We start from the raw sequence: 19608 nt of genomic DNA on the forward strand, positions 1-19608 counted from the left end.
TCAGAACGAACAACTTCAATGCCCAAAAAATATTTTAATCCTCCCAAATCCTTCATATCAAATTCAGTTGACAAATAGTCTCTCAGTTTACGCATTTCTTCAGAATCATTGCCTGTCACTACCATGTCGTCAACATAAATAATGAGAGCCGTTAATTTATCACCAACTCTTTTCAAAAATAAAGTGTGATCTGCATTACTTTGCTTATAGCCGAATCTTCTCATAGCAAGTCGGAATGGACCAAACCAAGCTCGAGGAGATTGTTTCAACCCGTATAAGGCTTTCTTCAGTTTACACACGACACTTTGATCAGCTGGAGCTTCATATCCTGGGGGCAGAGACATATAAACTTCTTCTTGTAGCTCACCATGTAAAAAAGCATTTTTTACATCATATTGTTGTAGAGGCCAATCAAAATTTGCAGCTAGGGATATTAGGACTCGAACCGTATTAATTTTTGCAACAGGAGCAAAGGTTTCCTGATAATCAACCCCATACGTCTGGGTGAATCCTTTAGCCACAAGCCTAGCTTTATACCTATCAACCGAACCATCAGGCTTGCACTTGACGGTGTACACCCACCTACAACCAACAGCTTTTTTTCCTTTCGGCAACTCCACCAATTCCCAAGTTTGATTTTTCTCAAGTGCTGTCATCTCCTCAGTCATTGCAGTTGCCCATTTTGGATCCAACAACGCCTCTTGCACTTTAGTAGGAATATCTATGGCAGTCATATTACTGACAAAGCTTCGGCATTCCTTTGACAGTCGGTGAGTGGATGCATACTGAGCAATAGGATATTTCACTTTTCGCACAACCTCTGGTGAAAATCTATCTGGTGGAACACCACGAGTACTTCTTGGTGGGAGTACGTATCTGTCAGTTTCAATCGAGACACAAGTATTATCACAAATATTGTTAGTATTAACATCAGACTCAATGCTTACCTCAGGAGGATCTGTACGAGGAGTATCGGGAGTGGGTACTAGCGAAGATGATAGAGAGGGAGCTTCAGCAACAGTATCGGCAACACACAGTGGATCAGGAAACAACTCCATCCAATTTGGAGCTTCAACAACAGTATCACCACTCGGGCCCGGAAGCGTGGAATTGGGTGAAGAAAAAAACATTTCATGTTCAGAAAAGGTGACATCCATAGTAACATAGAACTTACTTGTAGGAGGATGAAAACAACGGTAACCCTTTTGTGAAGGATGATAACCGACAAATACACACTTGAGGGCACAAGGATCAAGTTTCGTGCGGAGATGTTTCTGTAAATGTACAAACACAACACAACCAAACACCCGGGGAGGAAGTGTGAGGTGCGATGGCAGTGTTACATAGATGCCAATTTATCAAGTGGTGTCTAAAATTGTAGAACACGAGTGGGTACCCTATTCAAAAGATATACAGCTGTGGTAACAGCTTCTTCCCAAAAACGTGGTGCCATGTGGGCTCCAATAAGGGCAGCACGTGTAATCTCCAAAATTTGTCTGTTTCGGCGCTCAGCAACACCATTCTGTTGTGGTGTATAAGGACAAGTGGTTTCATGCAAAATTCCATGAGTCTGAAAATAAGCTTGTAACTCTTGATTTACAAATTCACCACCATTATCAGATCGAAGAACTTGTAAATTAGCAGAGAATTGTGTTTTGATCATGGTATGAAACGTGCGGAAGCAAGCAGCCACATCACTCTTATGACGCATAAGGTAAAGCCAAGTCATACGAGTGCAATCATCAATAAATAATACAAACCATCTAAAGCCAGTAGAAGTAGTAACAGGGGCAGGTCCCCAAACATCCGAATGAACCAACGCAAAAGGCACAACTCTTTTACTAGAACTATCAGAATAAGTAGCACGATGACTCTTGGCCAAAACACCTGTATCACACTGAAAATTGGAAGGTTCACGTGTAGAAAATAAAGTAGGAAATAAATATTTCAAGTAACCAAAGGAGACATGACCCAAACGATGATGCCATAACCGAATCTGATCTTCTGATGCCCTAGATGACCCTTTTACTGATAGAGATCGTCCCATACTGACATCTTCCACATAATATAATCCCTCTCTCTTAGTACCACGCCCAATTATCTCCCCGCTGTAGAGATCCTGAAGGAAACAAAAAGTAGGATATATTAATACTAAACAATTTAGTTGTGTAGTAACTTGTGGCACAGATAAAAGATTATTGGAAAGAGCAGGAATCAATAAAGTGTGCTCCAAGGATAATGAAGGAGTTAAGTTAACCCTTCCAGCGCCCGTAACCGGATATGAAACACCATTGGCATTGGTGACAGTAGAGCAATTTGGTAAACAAGTATCATGTAATAAGGACGCATCAAAGGTCATATGATTAGTCGCACCAGAGTCAAGAATCCAACCGGGATCTTTTTCAGAATTTGTTGCAAGAAGGGCTAGACCAACACTACCTGACTGTTGGAGAAGAGTAGGATCTACCACAGAGTGAGTGATATCAACTGGAGTAGTGGAAGCCATGGTATCCATTGAAGAAGGAGTCGGTGCCATTGGGACTGTAGGTGAGGTGCATAGGACAACTTTACCACCTTTTCGAGCCTGTAATCGCTCTTTGTGAGCCTGCCACCACTCGGGATATCCATGCTTTTTGAAGCAAGTATCTACAATATGTTTGGTGCTGCCGCAATGAGTACATTTACCACCAGTAGGTACTGAAAGTGACAAAGAACTTGTTGGAGTTCCATATTTTCGAACTGCCATAGCCATCTGAGGAACTTCTGAAGACATCATTGTATTCCGGCGAAGTTCTTCACGTCTCACAGTTGAGAAAGCATTATCAGGTCCAGGTAGAGGATTAGTACGAAGAATATCTCCCCGAACAGAATCATATATATCATCAAGCCCAGCCAAAAAAGAATAGACTCGATCTTCATCAATTTCAGCCATTCGAGTCTTAATCACATCTGGCTGAGTAAAGGTAATTGGACGACGATGATCAAGCTCCTGCCAAATAACCTTAAGATCGGAATAGTATGCAGCCACAGGTCGCCCTGCCTGCTTAGTTGTCATAGCTTTTCGAGACAGATCATACAAAATAGATTTATCAGCACCCTCAAAATATGTTTGAGACACAGCATCCCAAACATCATTCGCAGTGGGTAAACGAATAAAAAGATTCATTATATCGGCCTCCATAGAGCCAATAAGCCAGCCTTTTACAGTAGCATCCTCCATCATCCACTTGTTATATGTAGAGTCACTAACAGTAGGTTTCGAGGTCGTACCTTTGAGATATTCCATCTTTCCTCGTCCAGCAACGAACATAGTAACCACCTGAGACCAAAGAGTGAAATTTGAGCCATTCAGTTTGATCCCATAAGGAATAGAGATTGGTTCTTGAGTTGGCGTCACCACAGGTGGAACTATAAGAGCACCGGATTCAGCCATGAGTTGTTTGTAATTTCTGGATGAGATTCTGGTTCAATGGTGCAATCGACACCTGTTATGGACGAAGCAATCGGCTTCTGTCGGATGGTTGGAGCAGTCGGCCCCTAGTAGCTATGGTGATGGAGAGGTAGTATGTTAAGAGAACCTTGCTTCGATACCAACTTAATTTTGCAATCAATATCTTTTATTGAAGTGGGAAACACATATATAGCTATTACATTGGTTTACAATCAATGATCTACGTAATTACAATCTCTATCAAAGTCACTATCAAAGTCAACAATTGAGGCATCAATTATGAACTTAGACAAATCAATATTGATTGCCGAATCTTCAACTAAGGAAAGTCTTCAATCAATATTGAGTTTGTCAATAAAGTCTTCAATCAATAAAGTAAATCTTGGGTAAATCTTTGACTCTATTCAACAGTTTGCCCCCAACCAAATTAAAGGTGAATTTGGTCTCTATCAGAGCAGAGAATCATGGAAAATCATATAAAATTCATCGTTGTTTCTCATTTAATTTTCATAACCATCAACTTTGCCACTGCCATTACCTGTTACAACACAGGAAACTTTACAGCTAATGGAACCTATGCCCATAATCGGTACCAAGTCCTCTCTTCTCTGGCTCCCAATGTCTCTGCAAATGGTGGTTTCTTCACCACCAGCATCGGCCAAGAACCCGACAAAGTATATGCTCTCGGGCTTTGCAGAGGAGATGCTACACCAGAGTCTTGTTTCAATTGCATCAACTCCACCAGTCAAGAACTCATGGCAGAATGTCCAAACCAGAAAGAAGCACTTTCTTGGGGAGTTGATGGTCCATGTCTTGTACGCTACGCGAACCGCTCTTTTTTCGGAATACTGGAGCTAGAACCTATGGATGCTGGCTATAATACTGCTGACATATCTTCAAATATAACAGAGTTTGATCAGATATGGGAAGCTTTGATGGAAAGGGTGATTGACAGAGCTTCAAGCGGCTCTTCCAGGATTAAGTATGCGACGGAGGAAGCGAGACTGACTGAGTTTCAGGACATATATGCTCTGATGCAGTGTACTCCCGATCTGTCTCAGAGTGACTGCAGTTACTGCCTGAAACAAAACGTAGCAAGTTTTCAGAGGTGCTGCCATGGAAAGCAAGGAGGTTATGTTCGGAGACCTAACTATATTTTGCGCTGGGATTTGTATCCCTTTTACAATGTTTCTGCGTCTCCTTCAGCTCCATCTCCATCTCCATCTACAACTTGAGCACGTATCTGCAAAATAAGAGAAACCCATCAGACCCGAAGATGAGACATTAATAAGTGTTCTGGTGGGATAAAATAATTCATCTTCTGGCATGTATTGACCATTGAAGATTATTGATTAGTGAAACATTTGTAGAAGCTGACAAATTTATTTGAGCTGCTCTATTACTGCATTGATTATCATTAAATAAAACAATATTTATAGTAAGAAACTAAGTTGATAGGAATACTTTATCATCTACACTAATTGGAGTCGTAGGTCTATCATTCTATATTAGAGGGCACTAAGATGGGTCAAAATCCCTCCAATGAAGTTACAAGCCCATGACAGTTGAGGGAATGTACGAGGGGAGTTATCATTACAACCACCCATTGGGAGTTACAACTTACAACCCATAAGCATGCACTTTATGTGCATAACACCAAGAACGAAAATAAGACAAAAGGAACTCTCCAAAAGGCACTCTCTCACAAGAATTGTTGCACTTAATCTGTGGACACCAAGGTACATTCCATCGAAATGATGTATCTTTGATTAGTATGCATGAATTTGATCTTGGAAAGTTGTCAAATATTCTTTATGTTCATATTTGATTTGATACTTAGATCATCTTACATGAGTATATAAAACAAAAGTGCAGAAAACTATCTTGGATAAAGCTCTGTAATGGAAGCCTTGTTGCAACTAGAATCGCGACGCGGACGAACTTACAAAAATAATGAAGTCGCCACCAATTGTTTTGGAGGCGCAATTAGCCACTTTGTAAAATACTGGTCTACGATTAGAAAATTGGGTTCGGGGGTCGATTGAGTGTGGGGAATATGTTAGCATATCACAACATCAGTTTACGCGGTTAACAACACTTGGACAAGAGCTAATATTGTGAAAAATGTATTTTTGAAAATTTGTTTTTGAAAACTCCTCATGTGCGGGTACAAAATACCACGAAAAAGAAGTTTATAAAACTTTTGTCAAAAATGTATTTTTGAAAAAAAATAATTTATGTCCTACTTTCAAATTTGACAATAATCATTTGAATTAAAACCAATTTTTCTCGAGTGGGCAGTACCTCCTCTTTCTATTCTCTCTCCCAGACCCCATTTTTCTTTTTTGATCTCTATTTATATTAGGCTAGGGCTTTTAGGGTTTTTAAGGTTTTGGGCTTGAGAGTTTGTAATTGTGGGCTTCGGTTTTGGGTTTGATTTGTGGAATGTCAAGATTTGGGCTTTTATTATGGATTGTGTTGGATTGAATTAAATTGGACTTTGAGTAATTTTTGCTAGGGGTGTCCATCGGGCCGGGTTCCGGGTTATCGGACCGGGTTTGACCCGGTGTTTTTTGACAGGAGTGTGACCCGTCCGATAACTCTGTTAAGAGGTCACCGGTAGGGGTGTCCATTCGGTTTTCGGTTCGGTTTTTAACCATAACCGAAATGTCCGAATCGATTCGGTTATGATATTTTAGAATCCATAACCGAACCATATAGTTCGGTTAACCAAAACCGAAATAACCATATTTTCGGTTCGGATCGGATCGGTTTTCGGTTTTTGAAGAAATGAAAAGGTATGAATAAATCTCAAATAAAGTGAGAAAATAGCTATGATCGATTCCAACTCCATCTAACAAAGTTTGATAAAAATTCATGATAATGATAATAAATATATTATTTTATCACAATTAAAGAAAAATAAATTTACAAGATCGAGAGAAATAATATGATCAAGAAAAAAAAAGAAAACATACATGAAAATGTCTCCGCACTTTCACTTTAGCAATAATCAATATTAATTTATATGAATTTTAAAATGATAAGACCACCATGAGTTTCAACTAATCAATCTTAATTTATAATTTGTGTAATGATTAGGTTAATTGATATCTAAATTTATAATTTGTTATAAAGATATAATCAGAGTTTTAATCTAAGTATGTAACTTATATATATATAATGTATATAATGTTTGGATATTTATATAATATATATATATATATAATATAATATATCATATATCATATATCATATAGATCATAATGTTTGGATATTTATATAATATATATAAATATTTTTCGGTTTTTTCGGTTATAACCGTAACCGTAACCGAAAAAATATCCGAAATTTTACTAAAATCATAACCATATCCAAAACCGTAACCGAAAAAACCGAACCGAAAATCAAATAACCACGGTTATGGATCGGTTTTCGGTTTGCAGATCGGTTGTGGACACCCCTAGTCACCGGGTTATCGGGTCTCGGGTCATCGGGTTTCGGGTTTTTCGGACCGGGTTTCGGATTGTCCGATAAGAGTTGCATCAGATAAATCAGATGTTTTGTACAGTGAGATTCCATCGGATTCTTCCTCTTCAATCCGACTAATGTTTGTGGAGGCAGCTCGTAGACTTGGAATCTCACTTTATCTTCTTAGATCCAAGCATGGCGGATGTCGATCTCTCAAATTGTTGAAGAGTTGGGTGATAGTGGTGACTGGTGAGTGAGAGATAATTGGTTCTGAAGCACCTCTTGTGCCCATAATCTTCAATTCTTTATAGATCTGGTACATTGCAAATGAACCGTTGAAAGATTAGAACAAACAACAAGAAAGAGCACTTTCAGCTTTATTCATCAAAATGGATCTAGGTAAACGTGTAATATTTATATGCAGAGTTGTAGGAGTAGGAGAATGCTAACTTTGCCATAGACTCATGGTGAATGTTGCTTGCGATTGCCTTGGTCCATCAAAGTGGACATCGTTTTCTCTTCTGTAGTTCCTCAATTTCCTTATATCTGTCAAGTGTCATCTCTCTCCCCTTTCCTTTGCGGCAGTTTACAACTATTTTGCTATGTGTTTTGACAAAAAATAAAGAAGGGGTAAATGGAGGATTTGAGACTGATGTATTTGCTAAGGCCGTATGTCCCACATCATGAAAACATAGCAAAGCACAAGGAAACAAAGTTATAAAATCACAAAAAAGGCCCACCATTACTCATATATTTAAATATTTAATTTAAATGTGTTTTTCTACTTGGTTATCGGGTCACCCGATAACCCAAAAATATTAAAATGTTAACCCGGGACCCGACCTTATTAAGGGATCTCCGGGTCGGGTTTCACCCGGCCCGATAAAAAGACTATTGGGTATGCCCGATAAACCCCGGGTCGGGCCGGGTCACCGGGTGGGTTCGGGTTTGGAAACCCGATGGACACCCCTAATTTTTGCTTAGTAATTGGATTTTATTTGAGAATTGAATTTTGGGTAGATTTGTTTGAGAATTGGATTTACCTAAAATTAAATGGGCTTAGACTCTTTTTTTTTTTTTTTTTGATTTTGAATTTAATTAAGAGAAGGTTAAATATAGAAATTGAATCAAATAGTATATCAACACGTAAAGAAAAAAAATATTTATTGAAAAGTCAATCCGGACAAAATTCAAGTATTGCAAACCTCATACCGATGCATTCGCGGTTCCTTCTGTCGAATTCATGGTCGATCTGTTGGCTGCATTTTCATGGACACTAGGTTCCAACAATTATATATTGGCATGTCTTTGAGTTTGATCAAGTTCAAACAATCTTGCCGTAAAAAAATCCAAAATTATGCGGTTTATCTTTGCATCAAGCAAAAGTTTTATTTGAGCTATTTATATGCCGGTTGTAAACATCCAGTCCACTAAATATAATTTTGTCTACAATAGTAAAATTATTTTAATTGAATTATATACATCATATTGTATACATTGTATGATTACGGAATAAACAAATCCTTTTGGTTGTGCCAAATCAGTTCCTAAATTAGCTATATGATTGCCATGTGAAATTATGGTAAAGATCATATTAAATCAAATAAAATCCAAGTTATACACTTATATACATATAACGTGTATTTATTATTGTTTTAAATAAAATTAAATAAGATCAAATTCGTTTTGGCTATGGTTCACGCTTAATGGCTTGCATTCCCATATAATTTTATCCATTAATATGGGGCATCCTACTTGTACTTCTCTGTTTAACAACAAGAATAGTTAAAATTTTATCTTCGTCGTCCAGTTAAATCTTTGGTAGTTTTTCTTAGTTCTAACAAAAGAAATAAATGAGTTTGTTACGCTCAATATGCGAAGAAACTGTTTTCAATAATTTAACTTGTGATTGGGTTGGAAGATTCTAGGCTTGGTAGAATGTAATAATGCATTGACTTGGAAAGTGAAAAGTGAGACCCCATTTTCAACTATCTACACATACCAAAACAGGAAAGCTTTTTCATTGTTCGACTTCTTTTGAGTCAATTTAACAAAGTCATTACTAAAGAAAAATGATCTACTCACATGACTTGAATTTTGCTCTTCTTGAAAGTTCAAACTTGAATAGTGTTGCCCCACAACTTTGGGGTTTTTGGGAACCAATTCGTTTGAGTGCAAGATGGGTGTGACAATGAGTACGAGGTAAGCATGATTGTGTTTGGCAATAGATAAAGAGTATGAGTATGAGTGTGAGAATTTAATTTTTAATAAAGGTTTAAATAATCTTTTGAATATTAAAAATCATTCTCCACAAAGAAGAATAACCATTCTCACTAGTTTGGTGTATATGATTGTTCTCCACAAAGAAGAATAGATGGTGTTATTCCGTCCCAAAAATTCAACAAAGCAAGGGAATAAGTGATTCTCACTTTCATTCCATCACCTAGATGCTTATCAAATGCCTCGTTAATCTATTACACCACGTGTTGGCTAAGGCTTGTTCTACTGATGAACGTCATTGCATACGCAAATGTAAGTTTTGTTTAGGGCAAAACTTTCATCCCTAATGTAATCCAAAGTAATGGTTTATATATGGTTTTTTAAAACCGTGAGTTCTGAAAAGCCCGATATGATGCTTGTGGGAACTAGAATAGAGCATACACCCCTGTAGTGGGTCAACCTTGAATTTGAGTTCCAAGCCAAAGCCAATAATATGAACCAAATGCTAATAGTATTCATGAGTCTCATGCTCTGAGATGGTCAGAAGACTTGACTTTGAAGTTTGAAGTCTTAAAGGTTCTGAGAAATTCTGTCGTTAGAATTTGGAATAGTCTTCAGCAAATCATGTTAAAAACAAATTCTGTTTGTTCCCAACCAAATTACAGGTGAATTTGATCTCTATCAGAGCAGAGAATCATGCAAAATCTTATAAAATTCATCCTTCTTTCTCATATTATTTTCATAACCATCAACTTTGCCACTGCCATTACCTGTTACAACACAGGAAACTTTACAGCTAATAGTATCTATGCCAATAATCGGTACCAAATCCTCTCTTCTTTGGCTTCCAATGTCTCTGCAAATGGTGGTTTCTTGACCACCAGCATCGGCCAAGAACCCGACAAAGTATACGCTTTCGGGCTTTGCAGAGGAGATGCTGCACCAGAGTCTTGTTTCAATTGCATCAACTCCACCAGTCAAGAACTCATGGCGGGATGTCCAAACCAGAAAGAAGCACTTTCTTGGGGAGTTCATGGTCAATGTCTTGTACGCTACGCGAACCGCTCTTTTTTCGGAATACTGGAGCTAGAACCTATGGATGCTGGCTATAATATTGCTGACATATCTTCAAATATAACAGAGTTTGATCAGATATGGGAGGCTTTGATGGAAAGGGTGATTGACAGAGCTTCAAGCGGCTCTTCCAGGATTAAGTATGCGACTGAGGAAGCGAGACTGACTGAGTTTCAGAACATATATGCTCTGATGCAGTGTACTCCAGATCTGTCTCAGAGTGACTGCACGTACTGCCTGAAACAAAACGTAGCAAGTTTTAAGAGGTGCTGCCATGGAAAACAAGGAGGTTATGTTCAGAGGCCTAACTGTATTTTGCGGTGGGATTTGTATCCCTTTTATAATGCTTCTGCATCTCCTCCAGCTCCATCATTGTCTCCTTCATCTCCCTCTAGTAATTCTCCTCCGGTGACAGCTCCATCACTGTCTCCTGCATCTCTTCTCATCTATGTTTTTGGTTTGTGGATTTGTATCCTTCTCGGTTTGCTAGAGATGTAAAAATAAGCCAATTTATAAGATGTGAAAATAAACTATGAAATAATTCACAGGCCGGCTCAAGCATTAGGTAGGGCCGGCTCAAGCACTAGGTAACTAAGGCTGCACATGTCGGACAAGGTCAATGCTTATGTGGCAACTGAAATCATTGCAAAATTGAATGTGTTTATGTGATAATTTAATATGAGACTTAGAAATTCCACCTAAGTTTTTTTTAAAAAAATAACTTGTGATTAAGAATTTTTTTTTTAAAAAAAAATCCTCAACTAGATGAGCAAACAACAAGATCGTTCATGGCTGTAGTTCCTCTCCTAAACAGAGTACCCATTCCGTTTAATGAAGCAATAATCAAATTCAATACCTTTCGGTCCATGAAATTTGGTTTCAGAGAGATTTACCATCAAACTATTATCCAAGTGATCGTGATTGAGACTTGAGTTAGGAACAAACTCATATAGCCCTCACGGGCTAGGCTGGGATTTCTAGCCCAACAAGCCCCGGCTCGGCACAACCCGTGAGGCTGGGCCAATATGGGCCAACCTGACCTGCCCGTTTTTTGTGGCGGGCCCATTTGTTAATGCCGACGAGCCGTGACATCGGGTATGAGACAATAATAGATTTGTGGGCAGAGAGCGACCATTGAATTGGAATATACAAACGCGACTGTGTGACCACAACTTCTCCCAACGACTTATCAGTATCCCCAAGAATGATGTCATTTCCATCTGGATAACTCCTCTCCTCCTCCTCCTCCTCTCTCACTCTTCTGTCTTGCAGAAGAATACAAAGATATGCCAATCTTCACTGCCACATTGGTGGGTTCAGTCACAGGCCTCTCTTCTCTGTCGCAGCTCCTCTTCACCACCACCACCACCACCACCACCACCACAGATGTCTGTGTCAATAACCCATTAATTTTTTCTAGATTCGGTCACAAGATTTCTTGTCCCATCAGAAGGCGTCTCTTCTGCACTGCCGAAAATTCTGCTGCTGGGGTTCTCCAGGACTCCTCTCCCTCAGTTGACTCTGTTGCTCGGCAATCTCGGGTGTGTTTGCTTGTTATTCCTCAAAATCACTTTCGTCTGTGTGTATATTTATTTGTCTAATTATGTCAAGTACTGTGGAATTATAGTGGATGGTCCGAGTTGGTGTTGGAACCATATAGTGAGCTTGCATTTGATTTGATGCTAGAAAATTTTAGGATCTCAATGCTAACTCTAAATTGGTAATGAGCCTGAGAATTCTGTAAAATGCGAAATTTATCTTATGACACTAAATCCAAAACCCATATGAAAATGGCTTAGTATAACTAAATGTAGTTTATTAGGGAAGGTGGTAGTACTGGATTTTCTTTCATTGGTTTGTCTTAAAATGACACTACTATTTCACACATAGGGACCCTGGCTATGATAGTATTTGATGAGGCTCATTAATGCATTCAATCATCCTGAGACCAAATGAAGCTACTATTCTTTTTGTAATCTCAGACTTGCATGAACTGGTTTAGATTTTATAATGCAGCATTTAAAAGTTAATACAGTTATCATGAAGGAGATTTCAATAAGTCTATAATATGGTTCAATTCTCTTCTGTTTGAAAAATAATAATGGCAATAAATCTAACATTTAGCTTCTGCAAAGAAGTAGAGGTCTGCTGATTGGAAGACAGCGAAGGATTACATTACTAGTGGAATAGTCTATGAGGGAAGAGTTGAAGGATACAATAGTGGAGGTCTGCTGGTTCGTTTTCGTTCTCTTGTGGGTTTTCTTCCATTCCCTCAGTTGAGTCCATCTCATTCCTGCAAAGGTATCACCCCTTACTTTGTTGTTGGATATATTGGATTTCCATCTACTCCGATTTTCTTTTATGCAAATGCTCCTCTGGCAACTTGGACAAGGATATGCATAAAAAGGTGGAGCAAGAGTAGCTGGAGTTCATTTTTCTTACTATAGATTCTTATATGGTTAATGTTACTGGAAGCCAAATTTAATTTTCTTTGACATGATTTTTCTCAAGAATGATAGGGGTATGATTTTGTTAATCGTGATATGTGAACAGTCATAAGTTCATGATTTAGTTCAATTCACATTTGTAACACAGAAATATAAGCTCACAATTCAAAATTTTATTTACTACTTTGGAGTGCTTTTTATAGTAGTCTTGATGGAGAAGAGTTTTGGCATGCTGTAGGAGGAGTTCCATTAATTTGAACATTCATGCCCAACATGCTTCGTCTTTGCAAGCATATGTTGCTCATTCTTTTTTGCTGATGATTGTGTGCTCACTTTCTTTCTCAGATGATTTTTTATTTCTAGCATACTGCATCATGTACTTCATGGCAATTGAACATGATTTTTCTCTAATTTTTTTCCTATTTTTGTTCCTCCTAAATGCTGCTGGTGAATGTAGAGCCACAGAGAACCATTCAAGAGACTGCAAAAGGATTGACTGGTTCACTTATTTCTTTCAAGGTGACGAGTCTTTTTACTTTCTTATGTGCTCCATTTTTTTTTGTTAAAATTCATCTTCTGCCATATTTTTTTGTTAGAGTCACAGGATCCTTTATAGCTCTCAATTACTGCACGTTGCTTATTGATACAAAATTCTTGAGTAAATTTATTCCTTCTCACTTGTTGTTTAACGCTATTTGATCAGCTTCAAATCGATGTTGAATATGTGACTGCTTAGTATCCGGAAGAAGGATGTTCAGTTTTACTGGTGCAGGAGTAAAAGGAGATAGTAGAAATATCTGCTTATTTGTTCAGCTACATAGTTTTCCAGCACAGATTTTTAAATTCTTTGAGATAATATTTTGGGGTTTGGGTAGGAGAGGAGATTGGGAAACAATTGAAATAGAGAGGAAAGAAATTCCTTAAAGGACGTTTCCTTGTCCTTCTATGTCCCACGAAGTTTACTGTTCTTTTCCTCCTTTCTTTTTTATAAATACATGAAAATCATGTGGTGATGGTGATGTATACAATTTGTTGATAATTTAGGTTATCCAAGCAGATGAGGAGAACAGGAACTTAATATTCTCTGAGAAGGAAGCTGCATGGTCAAAATTTTCTGGAAAGATTAACGCGGGGGATATCTTTGAAGGAAGGGTGGGCTCTGTTGAGGATTATGGTGCCTTCATTCACTTGCTGTTCCCTGACGGTATTTACCATCTCCAGTTTTTTCTTACTTTTTTCCTAGGGTACATTCTGCAAAAATAGAGGTATGAATGCCAAAACTTTTTTGCAGGTCTTTATCATCTCACAGGACTAGTACATGTCTCAGAGGTATCATGGGATTTAATTCAAGATATAAGAGACATTTTAAATGAGGGTGATGAAGTGAAGGTGAAAGTTGTTAATGTTGATCGGTAAGTTCACTATGTTATAATTGGAACTTTTGCCGTATTGTTACGTAGCAAATTAAGAACAAGAGAAAAACCTATTCAGGAATCAAAAGTTTCTACATGCATAATTGGAACTTTTGCCCTATGCATTCTCATATCTACATAAAAAATGATTCATCTGATTGGATCATACAAATTATTGTCTTACAAGCAGGAATAAAGTTGGGATGAGTAAATATTGTGAAATGATTTCAGCGTTTTTTTTTTTTTACTGATTTGTATTCACTGTATGTTATTCCTGCCGTGTGCCATGGCTGTTTGTTTTAGTTGAAACTTCATGGGTTTTACTATTGAATCACTGCAGTGAAAAATCAAGGATTGGTCTGTCAATTAGACAGCTGGAGGAAGATCCACTTTTAGAAACTTTGGACAAAGTTATCCCTCAGGTTTGTCGCATTCGATTGTCTTATAGCTTTATAAATAAGATCTTAAATTTTTTCTTGTTGGTACTTACTTTCCTATGTGGGTGACTTTAGATCTCAACTTATAAAAGATGTTAATTTTGTAGGATGGATCAACTGGTCTGGATTCTTTGGGCATGAGCAATATTATTGAACCTCTTCCAGGCCTTGATTCAATACTTCAGGAGCTACTGCAGGAGGATGGGTATGGGTTTCTCATTGCTTAATCTATAATAATCTTGTTTAGCGAAAATCTAAAATATATATTGCATGATAAATCAATCATTAATTCGGCACAAATGATACCTTAACATGACTCCTAGAAATTTATATATGTAATTCTTCATCGATTTATTGAACATCTTGCCACATTTAAATCAGCAATGATATGACATTTCTGTTATTCTATTTTTATTTATCAGACATATATAGATATAGATATAGATATAGATGGACTAAATAATAAAATGAAGAATTCATTGCGAGTTCTGAAGATACTTAACTCATATGAGTCGAGTTTAGTACCGTTAAGATTTACGCATCATGAGCTTAGTACTGCACATTTCCCTCAATCGGGTATATAAAGAGATGGGCTGTCGTAGGAATGAATAAATAAAAAATAGAATATGATACGATGGAAAACGCAAAGAAATTAAAGAGGATCAAATTAGCCTCATTCAAATCAGATGACTCCAGTAAACTAAAATTTTTACTTTAAAGACTTATATCAACTTTAACGAATTGCAAGGCGCACATCTATTTTCCCAACATGGCTGCAATTTGCATTATCTCTCAACATGTGTATTTTCTGTGCACACTCCGATGTTTAGCATAAAATGTTAACTTTTGGCATGAACCTTTTGAATCAGAATCTCTAAAAGACTCTTTGTAAAATTCCGGTGCAGGGTTGATGAGGTAAGAATCAATAGGCAAGGGTTTGAAAAACGGGTGGTCTCACAAGACCTACAGCTCTGGCTATCAAATGTAAGTGGTTTCTGTTTCAAAAACTGTAACTAGTTTTTGTTTTGGTTGTCTCCATGTTGTCATTTCTTGTTAAAATCCCCATAAATAAAGGGGTTGTTCAGCATCGTCCTCTTGCATTGTCCACAGGCTCCACCTTTGAATAACAAGTTTACCCTCCTTGCCCGTGCTGGAAGACAGGTAAATCCATCGTTGCATTATAGCCCGCCAACTCCTATCTCTCTCTCTCTCTCCCCGTAATAGATTTCCCGTGATCCAGGTCCAGGAAATACAACTGATAACGTCACTTGATCAGGAAGGTATCAAAAAGGCATTGCAGAGGGTTTTGGAACGCGTCCCTTGACAAAATTGCATGACTCTGATAATTTGAGAAAAGACGTCATGGCTGGTAAAACCAGTTTTCCTTCTCATTACGTCTGTACAGAATATATTTTTATCTCAAACAGGCCTCACTGTATATTCTGTGGATTACATATCAAAAAGTTTTAGTTCAAACTGTACAGTGTTGTTTAGTTTCTTTTTTCATTACACTTTTCCTACATGGAATACGCCCTCTCCCTCTCCCCTCCCTCTTCCCCTCTGCTTTGCATACTCTACAAAATTATTTCCTTGCACCTCTTTTTCAGTTCTTCCTCTGTTGAACAATGAGGTGTACCTAAACATTTTTGAGGTATTGTTCAGATTAAAAGAAATATATCTTATCATTTAGCCATTGGTTGCCCATTCGATTCTGAATCCAACTCTTGACAATCTTCAAGGCGGGAAATGCCCTCTTTATTGTGACAGTCGGATTGGGTAGAATGTCAAACTCAGAGTCGAGATTCGTTGACTGAAAGGAAGAGAAGGGATCGTGAGGAGGGGGTGACATTAATTTAAAAAATATAAAATATCCCTTAACTATCCAAAAAAATTTCAAAAAATTCAACGTGGGCAATCTTGTGTGTGTCCGCCTTTAATTGGAAAAGTTATTAAAAACACGACAGAACGAGAGTCAGAGGAAATAGAAGAATTTTTTCTACTTTTTAAATACCATTGAGAAATTTACTTTTTATCGGAATCGAATATTGGACACGCATATGCCTAACCCCGTCGATTACCAACCGAGTCATTGTTGGTGGTTGTTTGTTATTGTAAAGTGAATGCAACAAAAAGATCTGGTAATAACAAATAATGAAACAACTTATATGTTATTCACATTTTTTTTTACCCATTTCAAAATTTCTGCTTTGTTATTCCCATCATCCGATAAAGAAGGCAGCAGTTTGGATTCGAACCTATGGCCGGACCATCTCGGATATGCTGGTCTGGGGGCGCATATTCTACATTTTTAACAAGACAACAACGACTCAATCCAAATCCTCATATCGTATACTTAACCTAGAACATGTGTTAGTTCTCATTAGCGTTAGGATTAATGTTTTGGGTTAGGCAATGTTACAAGTTGTAGGTGTAATGTTCTTTCCATGTTTTAATTTTAGTAATTGGCATTTTAACAAATTGTTGGAGATGCGACCTCTCCGACTCTCCCATATATATATATATATATATATATATATATATATATATATATATATATATATATATGCATATGAAACTAACACAAATTACAAAACATCTTCTTTTTGTTTTCCTCCTGCCTTCCATTCACTTCAAAGATGCATCAATTGTTTTTCGTATTGAGTCTTATTTCCCTCAATGCATTCCTTTTTTATCCAATAGAAGCGAAAACAAATTATTTTAACTTCGATCTTATTTATCATGATTCAAAACTATCTTCATTTTATGTTCAATCCAAAACGAAGTCCGAGCTTTCAAAAGAAGCTCTTATCTGTTCCCTCAATTGCCTCAATCATTTCAATTCGTCTATGTTAACGGATGAAAAATATATGGAGTCCGATTTAACTATCGGGGACTATCTTATGAATATTTATATAGGTAAGCCAAAGGAACAACATGTTACAGCAAAAGAAAAACTTCTCATCCCAAGCATGTCAAGTGGCCTTACCTGGATACGAAGTGGCTCTTGTTCTTCCAACTGTAACAATCAACATCCATCACTTTATGATCCAAAATTATCAGAAACCTATCAGGATATTCTGTTTGGCTCAAGAGAGTACAAAGATCTACAAGGTACTAAGCGCAAGGGATCAAATGTGTGCCAATATGAGTATAGTTTTGGCAACAATCAATTCTCTTCTTCTGGAGTGTTGGGCATTGAGAGCTTCTACTTGAAATCTCCGGGTACAAGTGATACAAGGTTCTTGGATATAGTGTTTGGATGCGATCAAGTACATCAAGGGGATTTTAAAGATGGTGTTCAAGGTGTTGTTGGCCTTGGACAAGGGCCATATTCATTGGCTTCTCAAGTGGGACAAAAAAGTTGGCAAGAAATTCTCGTATTGCTTGGTTGAGAAGTCAAAAAAAGTTCCTAGTAAGATTAAATTCGGATCGGATTTAAAACTCTACAACCAAGGAGAGAGACAATATAAAGCTAAATTCCTGCACTCTCCTCATCATACTAGCTACCACCTCAACCTTGAAGCCATTAGCGTTAACGATGAGAAAATAGAGACATCAAATAAAAAACTTGATATGATAGTTGATATTCAGACATCCTTGACATCGTTGCCTTCAAATATATACAAGAAATTCATTGCCAAGGTTATAAAACCTTTTGGCGACGTGAAATCAATCGAGGATCAGAAATATGGCACTTGCTTCCTCAAACATGAACTCCGCGGCCTCAAGATTCCCAAAGTTGTGCTTCATTTTTCTCACCCATTGGGATCCCGAGCAGACTTTCCTGTGAATCCTAGCACAATATTTCAGGAATATGATGAATACTTGTGTCTGACAATAGTCTCAAAGGATGGAGTTCTTGTTTTGGGAAACAAGGCACAAGTAGACGTTCAGATGATATTTGACCTGTCAAGCCATTCCCTCACTTTTGCTCGACTTGATTGCATCGAGTTTTCATTGTAATGGTTTTGTTTCTCTTTTCTAAATATATATATATATATATACTATGAATAATATGGGGTACTAGCATATATGCAAGCCTCTTTTCTTTATGTAATCCCTGTGATTAATGAAACAAATAAGTTTTCCTCTATTTCATAAAGCCATTGGTGATGTAGCTAACTAGCTATAGGCAACAAAAACTAAGAAATTCCAACAGCACCAGCTAGCCTAATCCCAGGCAACAGGCTGACCAGATCCAGAGTTAAAAACAAACCCAGAAACACAGCGCAAAGCCCTTAAGAGAACAAGTTTTCTAAATAGTACCAAGCGAGGATGAGGAAAATCCAAAGCGCTCAAAATAGCCAAGCCTCAAGAAATTCCTACACCAAATAGAAACATATACGAAAATACATGAGGTGGATTCTTGGTGATGTTCTCAATCTTTTGGGATAAAGGCTCGATCGATGATGATGATCATTAAATTGTCAGTCAGCTTAGTCTTCTAACTTCGATGATGGGATTTGTACCTCTTCCTCTGCTATTGCTTGGCGTCAAATTGATTCCCCGCACCTCTTCTCCCTCTGTTGAACAGTGAGGTTATACCTAAGTAAGTTTAATGCTTCAAGCCCAATTCTAGCGTATGATTCAAAGTGGGCCTTTTTTGGTCTAGGCCCTGTTTTACTAAACTAATATTACTAACAAAGCCCGTCTCTTATCTGCCTAGGTGGGCCTTGGGCCAATTGACCACCTAGCTAGAGATGATGTTGGCAGCCCAACTTAGTATGTGTATTGAAAACCAATTAAGAGTGTATTAAGTAATTATGTGTGTTGAGTTCAATATAGTGTGCAAATATCGGCTCCCTTATAATTACTACACACAGAAAAACTCTCACTTGAGTTGGGCTGCCAACAGCATCTGTAGATTTTCAAATAGATGGAAAACAACATTAAAAATAAAAATAAAAACTTATAGAATAAGGAATAGGGATAGGGAATAATTCAAAATTGATTTATATATAAATATATTTGACGATTCTTCATATTTTGAAATCATCTCAAGATAATTTCATTTGGCATAAATTATCAACTAGTCATTGGCCGTCCATTAGATTTCGAATCCAATTCTTGTCAATCTTCATGACAGTAAATATTCT

General features: G+C 37.5%; 4 protein-coding genes across 4 annotated transcripts; all 4 read left to right on the forward strand.

Moving 5' to 3' along the window:
- Positions 1-3915: 3915 nt before the first annotated feature.
- LOC119981275 (cysteine-rich receptor-like protein kinase 14) lies at positions 3916-4686 on the forward strand. Its single transcript, XM_038824335.1, has one exon. The coding sequence runs from the start codon at positions 3916-3918 to the stop codon at positions 4684-4686; it is 771 nt and encodes a 256-aa protein (XP_038680263.1).
- A 5152-nt stretch (positions 4687-9838) lies between these two features.
- Positions 9839-10714, forward strand: LOC119981276 (cysteine-rich receptor-like protein kinase 14). Its single transcript, XM_038824336.1, has one exon. The coding sequence runs from the start codon at positions 9839-9841 to the stop codon at positions 10712-10714; it is 876 nt and encodes a 291-aa protein (XP_038680264.1).
- A 686-nt stretch (positions 10715-11400) lies between these two features.
- LOC119981081 (30S ribosomal protein S1) lies at positions 11401-16018 on the forward strand. Its single transcript, XM_038824078.1, has 10 exons — positions 11401-11757; positions 12358-12517; positions 13121-13182; positions 13708-13867; positions 13955-14075; positions 14416-14497; positions 14620-14717; positions 15418-15496; positions 15623-15673; positions 15753-16018. The coding sequence occupies exons 1-10, from the start codon at positions 11503-11505 to the stop codon at positions 15834-15836; spliced, it is 1152 nt and encodes a 383-aa protein (XP_038680006.1). The 5' UTR covers positions 11401-11502; the 3' UTR covers positions 15837-16018.
- Positions 16019-17358: 1340 nt separating this feature from the next.
- LOC119981278 (aspartic proteinase CDR1-like) lies at positions 17359-17904 on the forward strand. The gene has a single exon (XM_038824338.1). It carries the CDS (start codon positions 17359-17361, stop codon positions 17902-17904), a length of 546 nt encoding a protein of 181 aa, XP_038680266.1.
- The last annotated feature ends 1704 nt before the right edge of the window (positions 17905-19608 follow it).

Source organism: Tripterygium wilfordii, chromosome 16 (genome assembly GCF_013401445.1).
Source record: "Tripterygium wilfordii isolate XIE 37 chromosome 16, ASM1340144v1, whole genome shotgun sequence".
NCBI classification, from domain to species: domain Eukaryota; kingdom Viridiplantae; phylum Streptophyta; class Magnoliopsida; order Celastrales; family Celastraceae; genus Tripterygium; species Tripterygium wilfordii.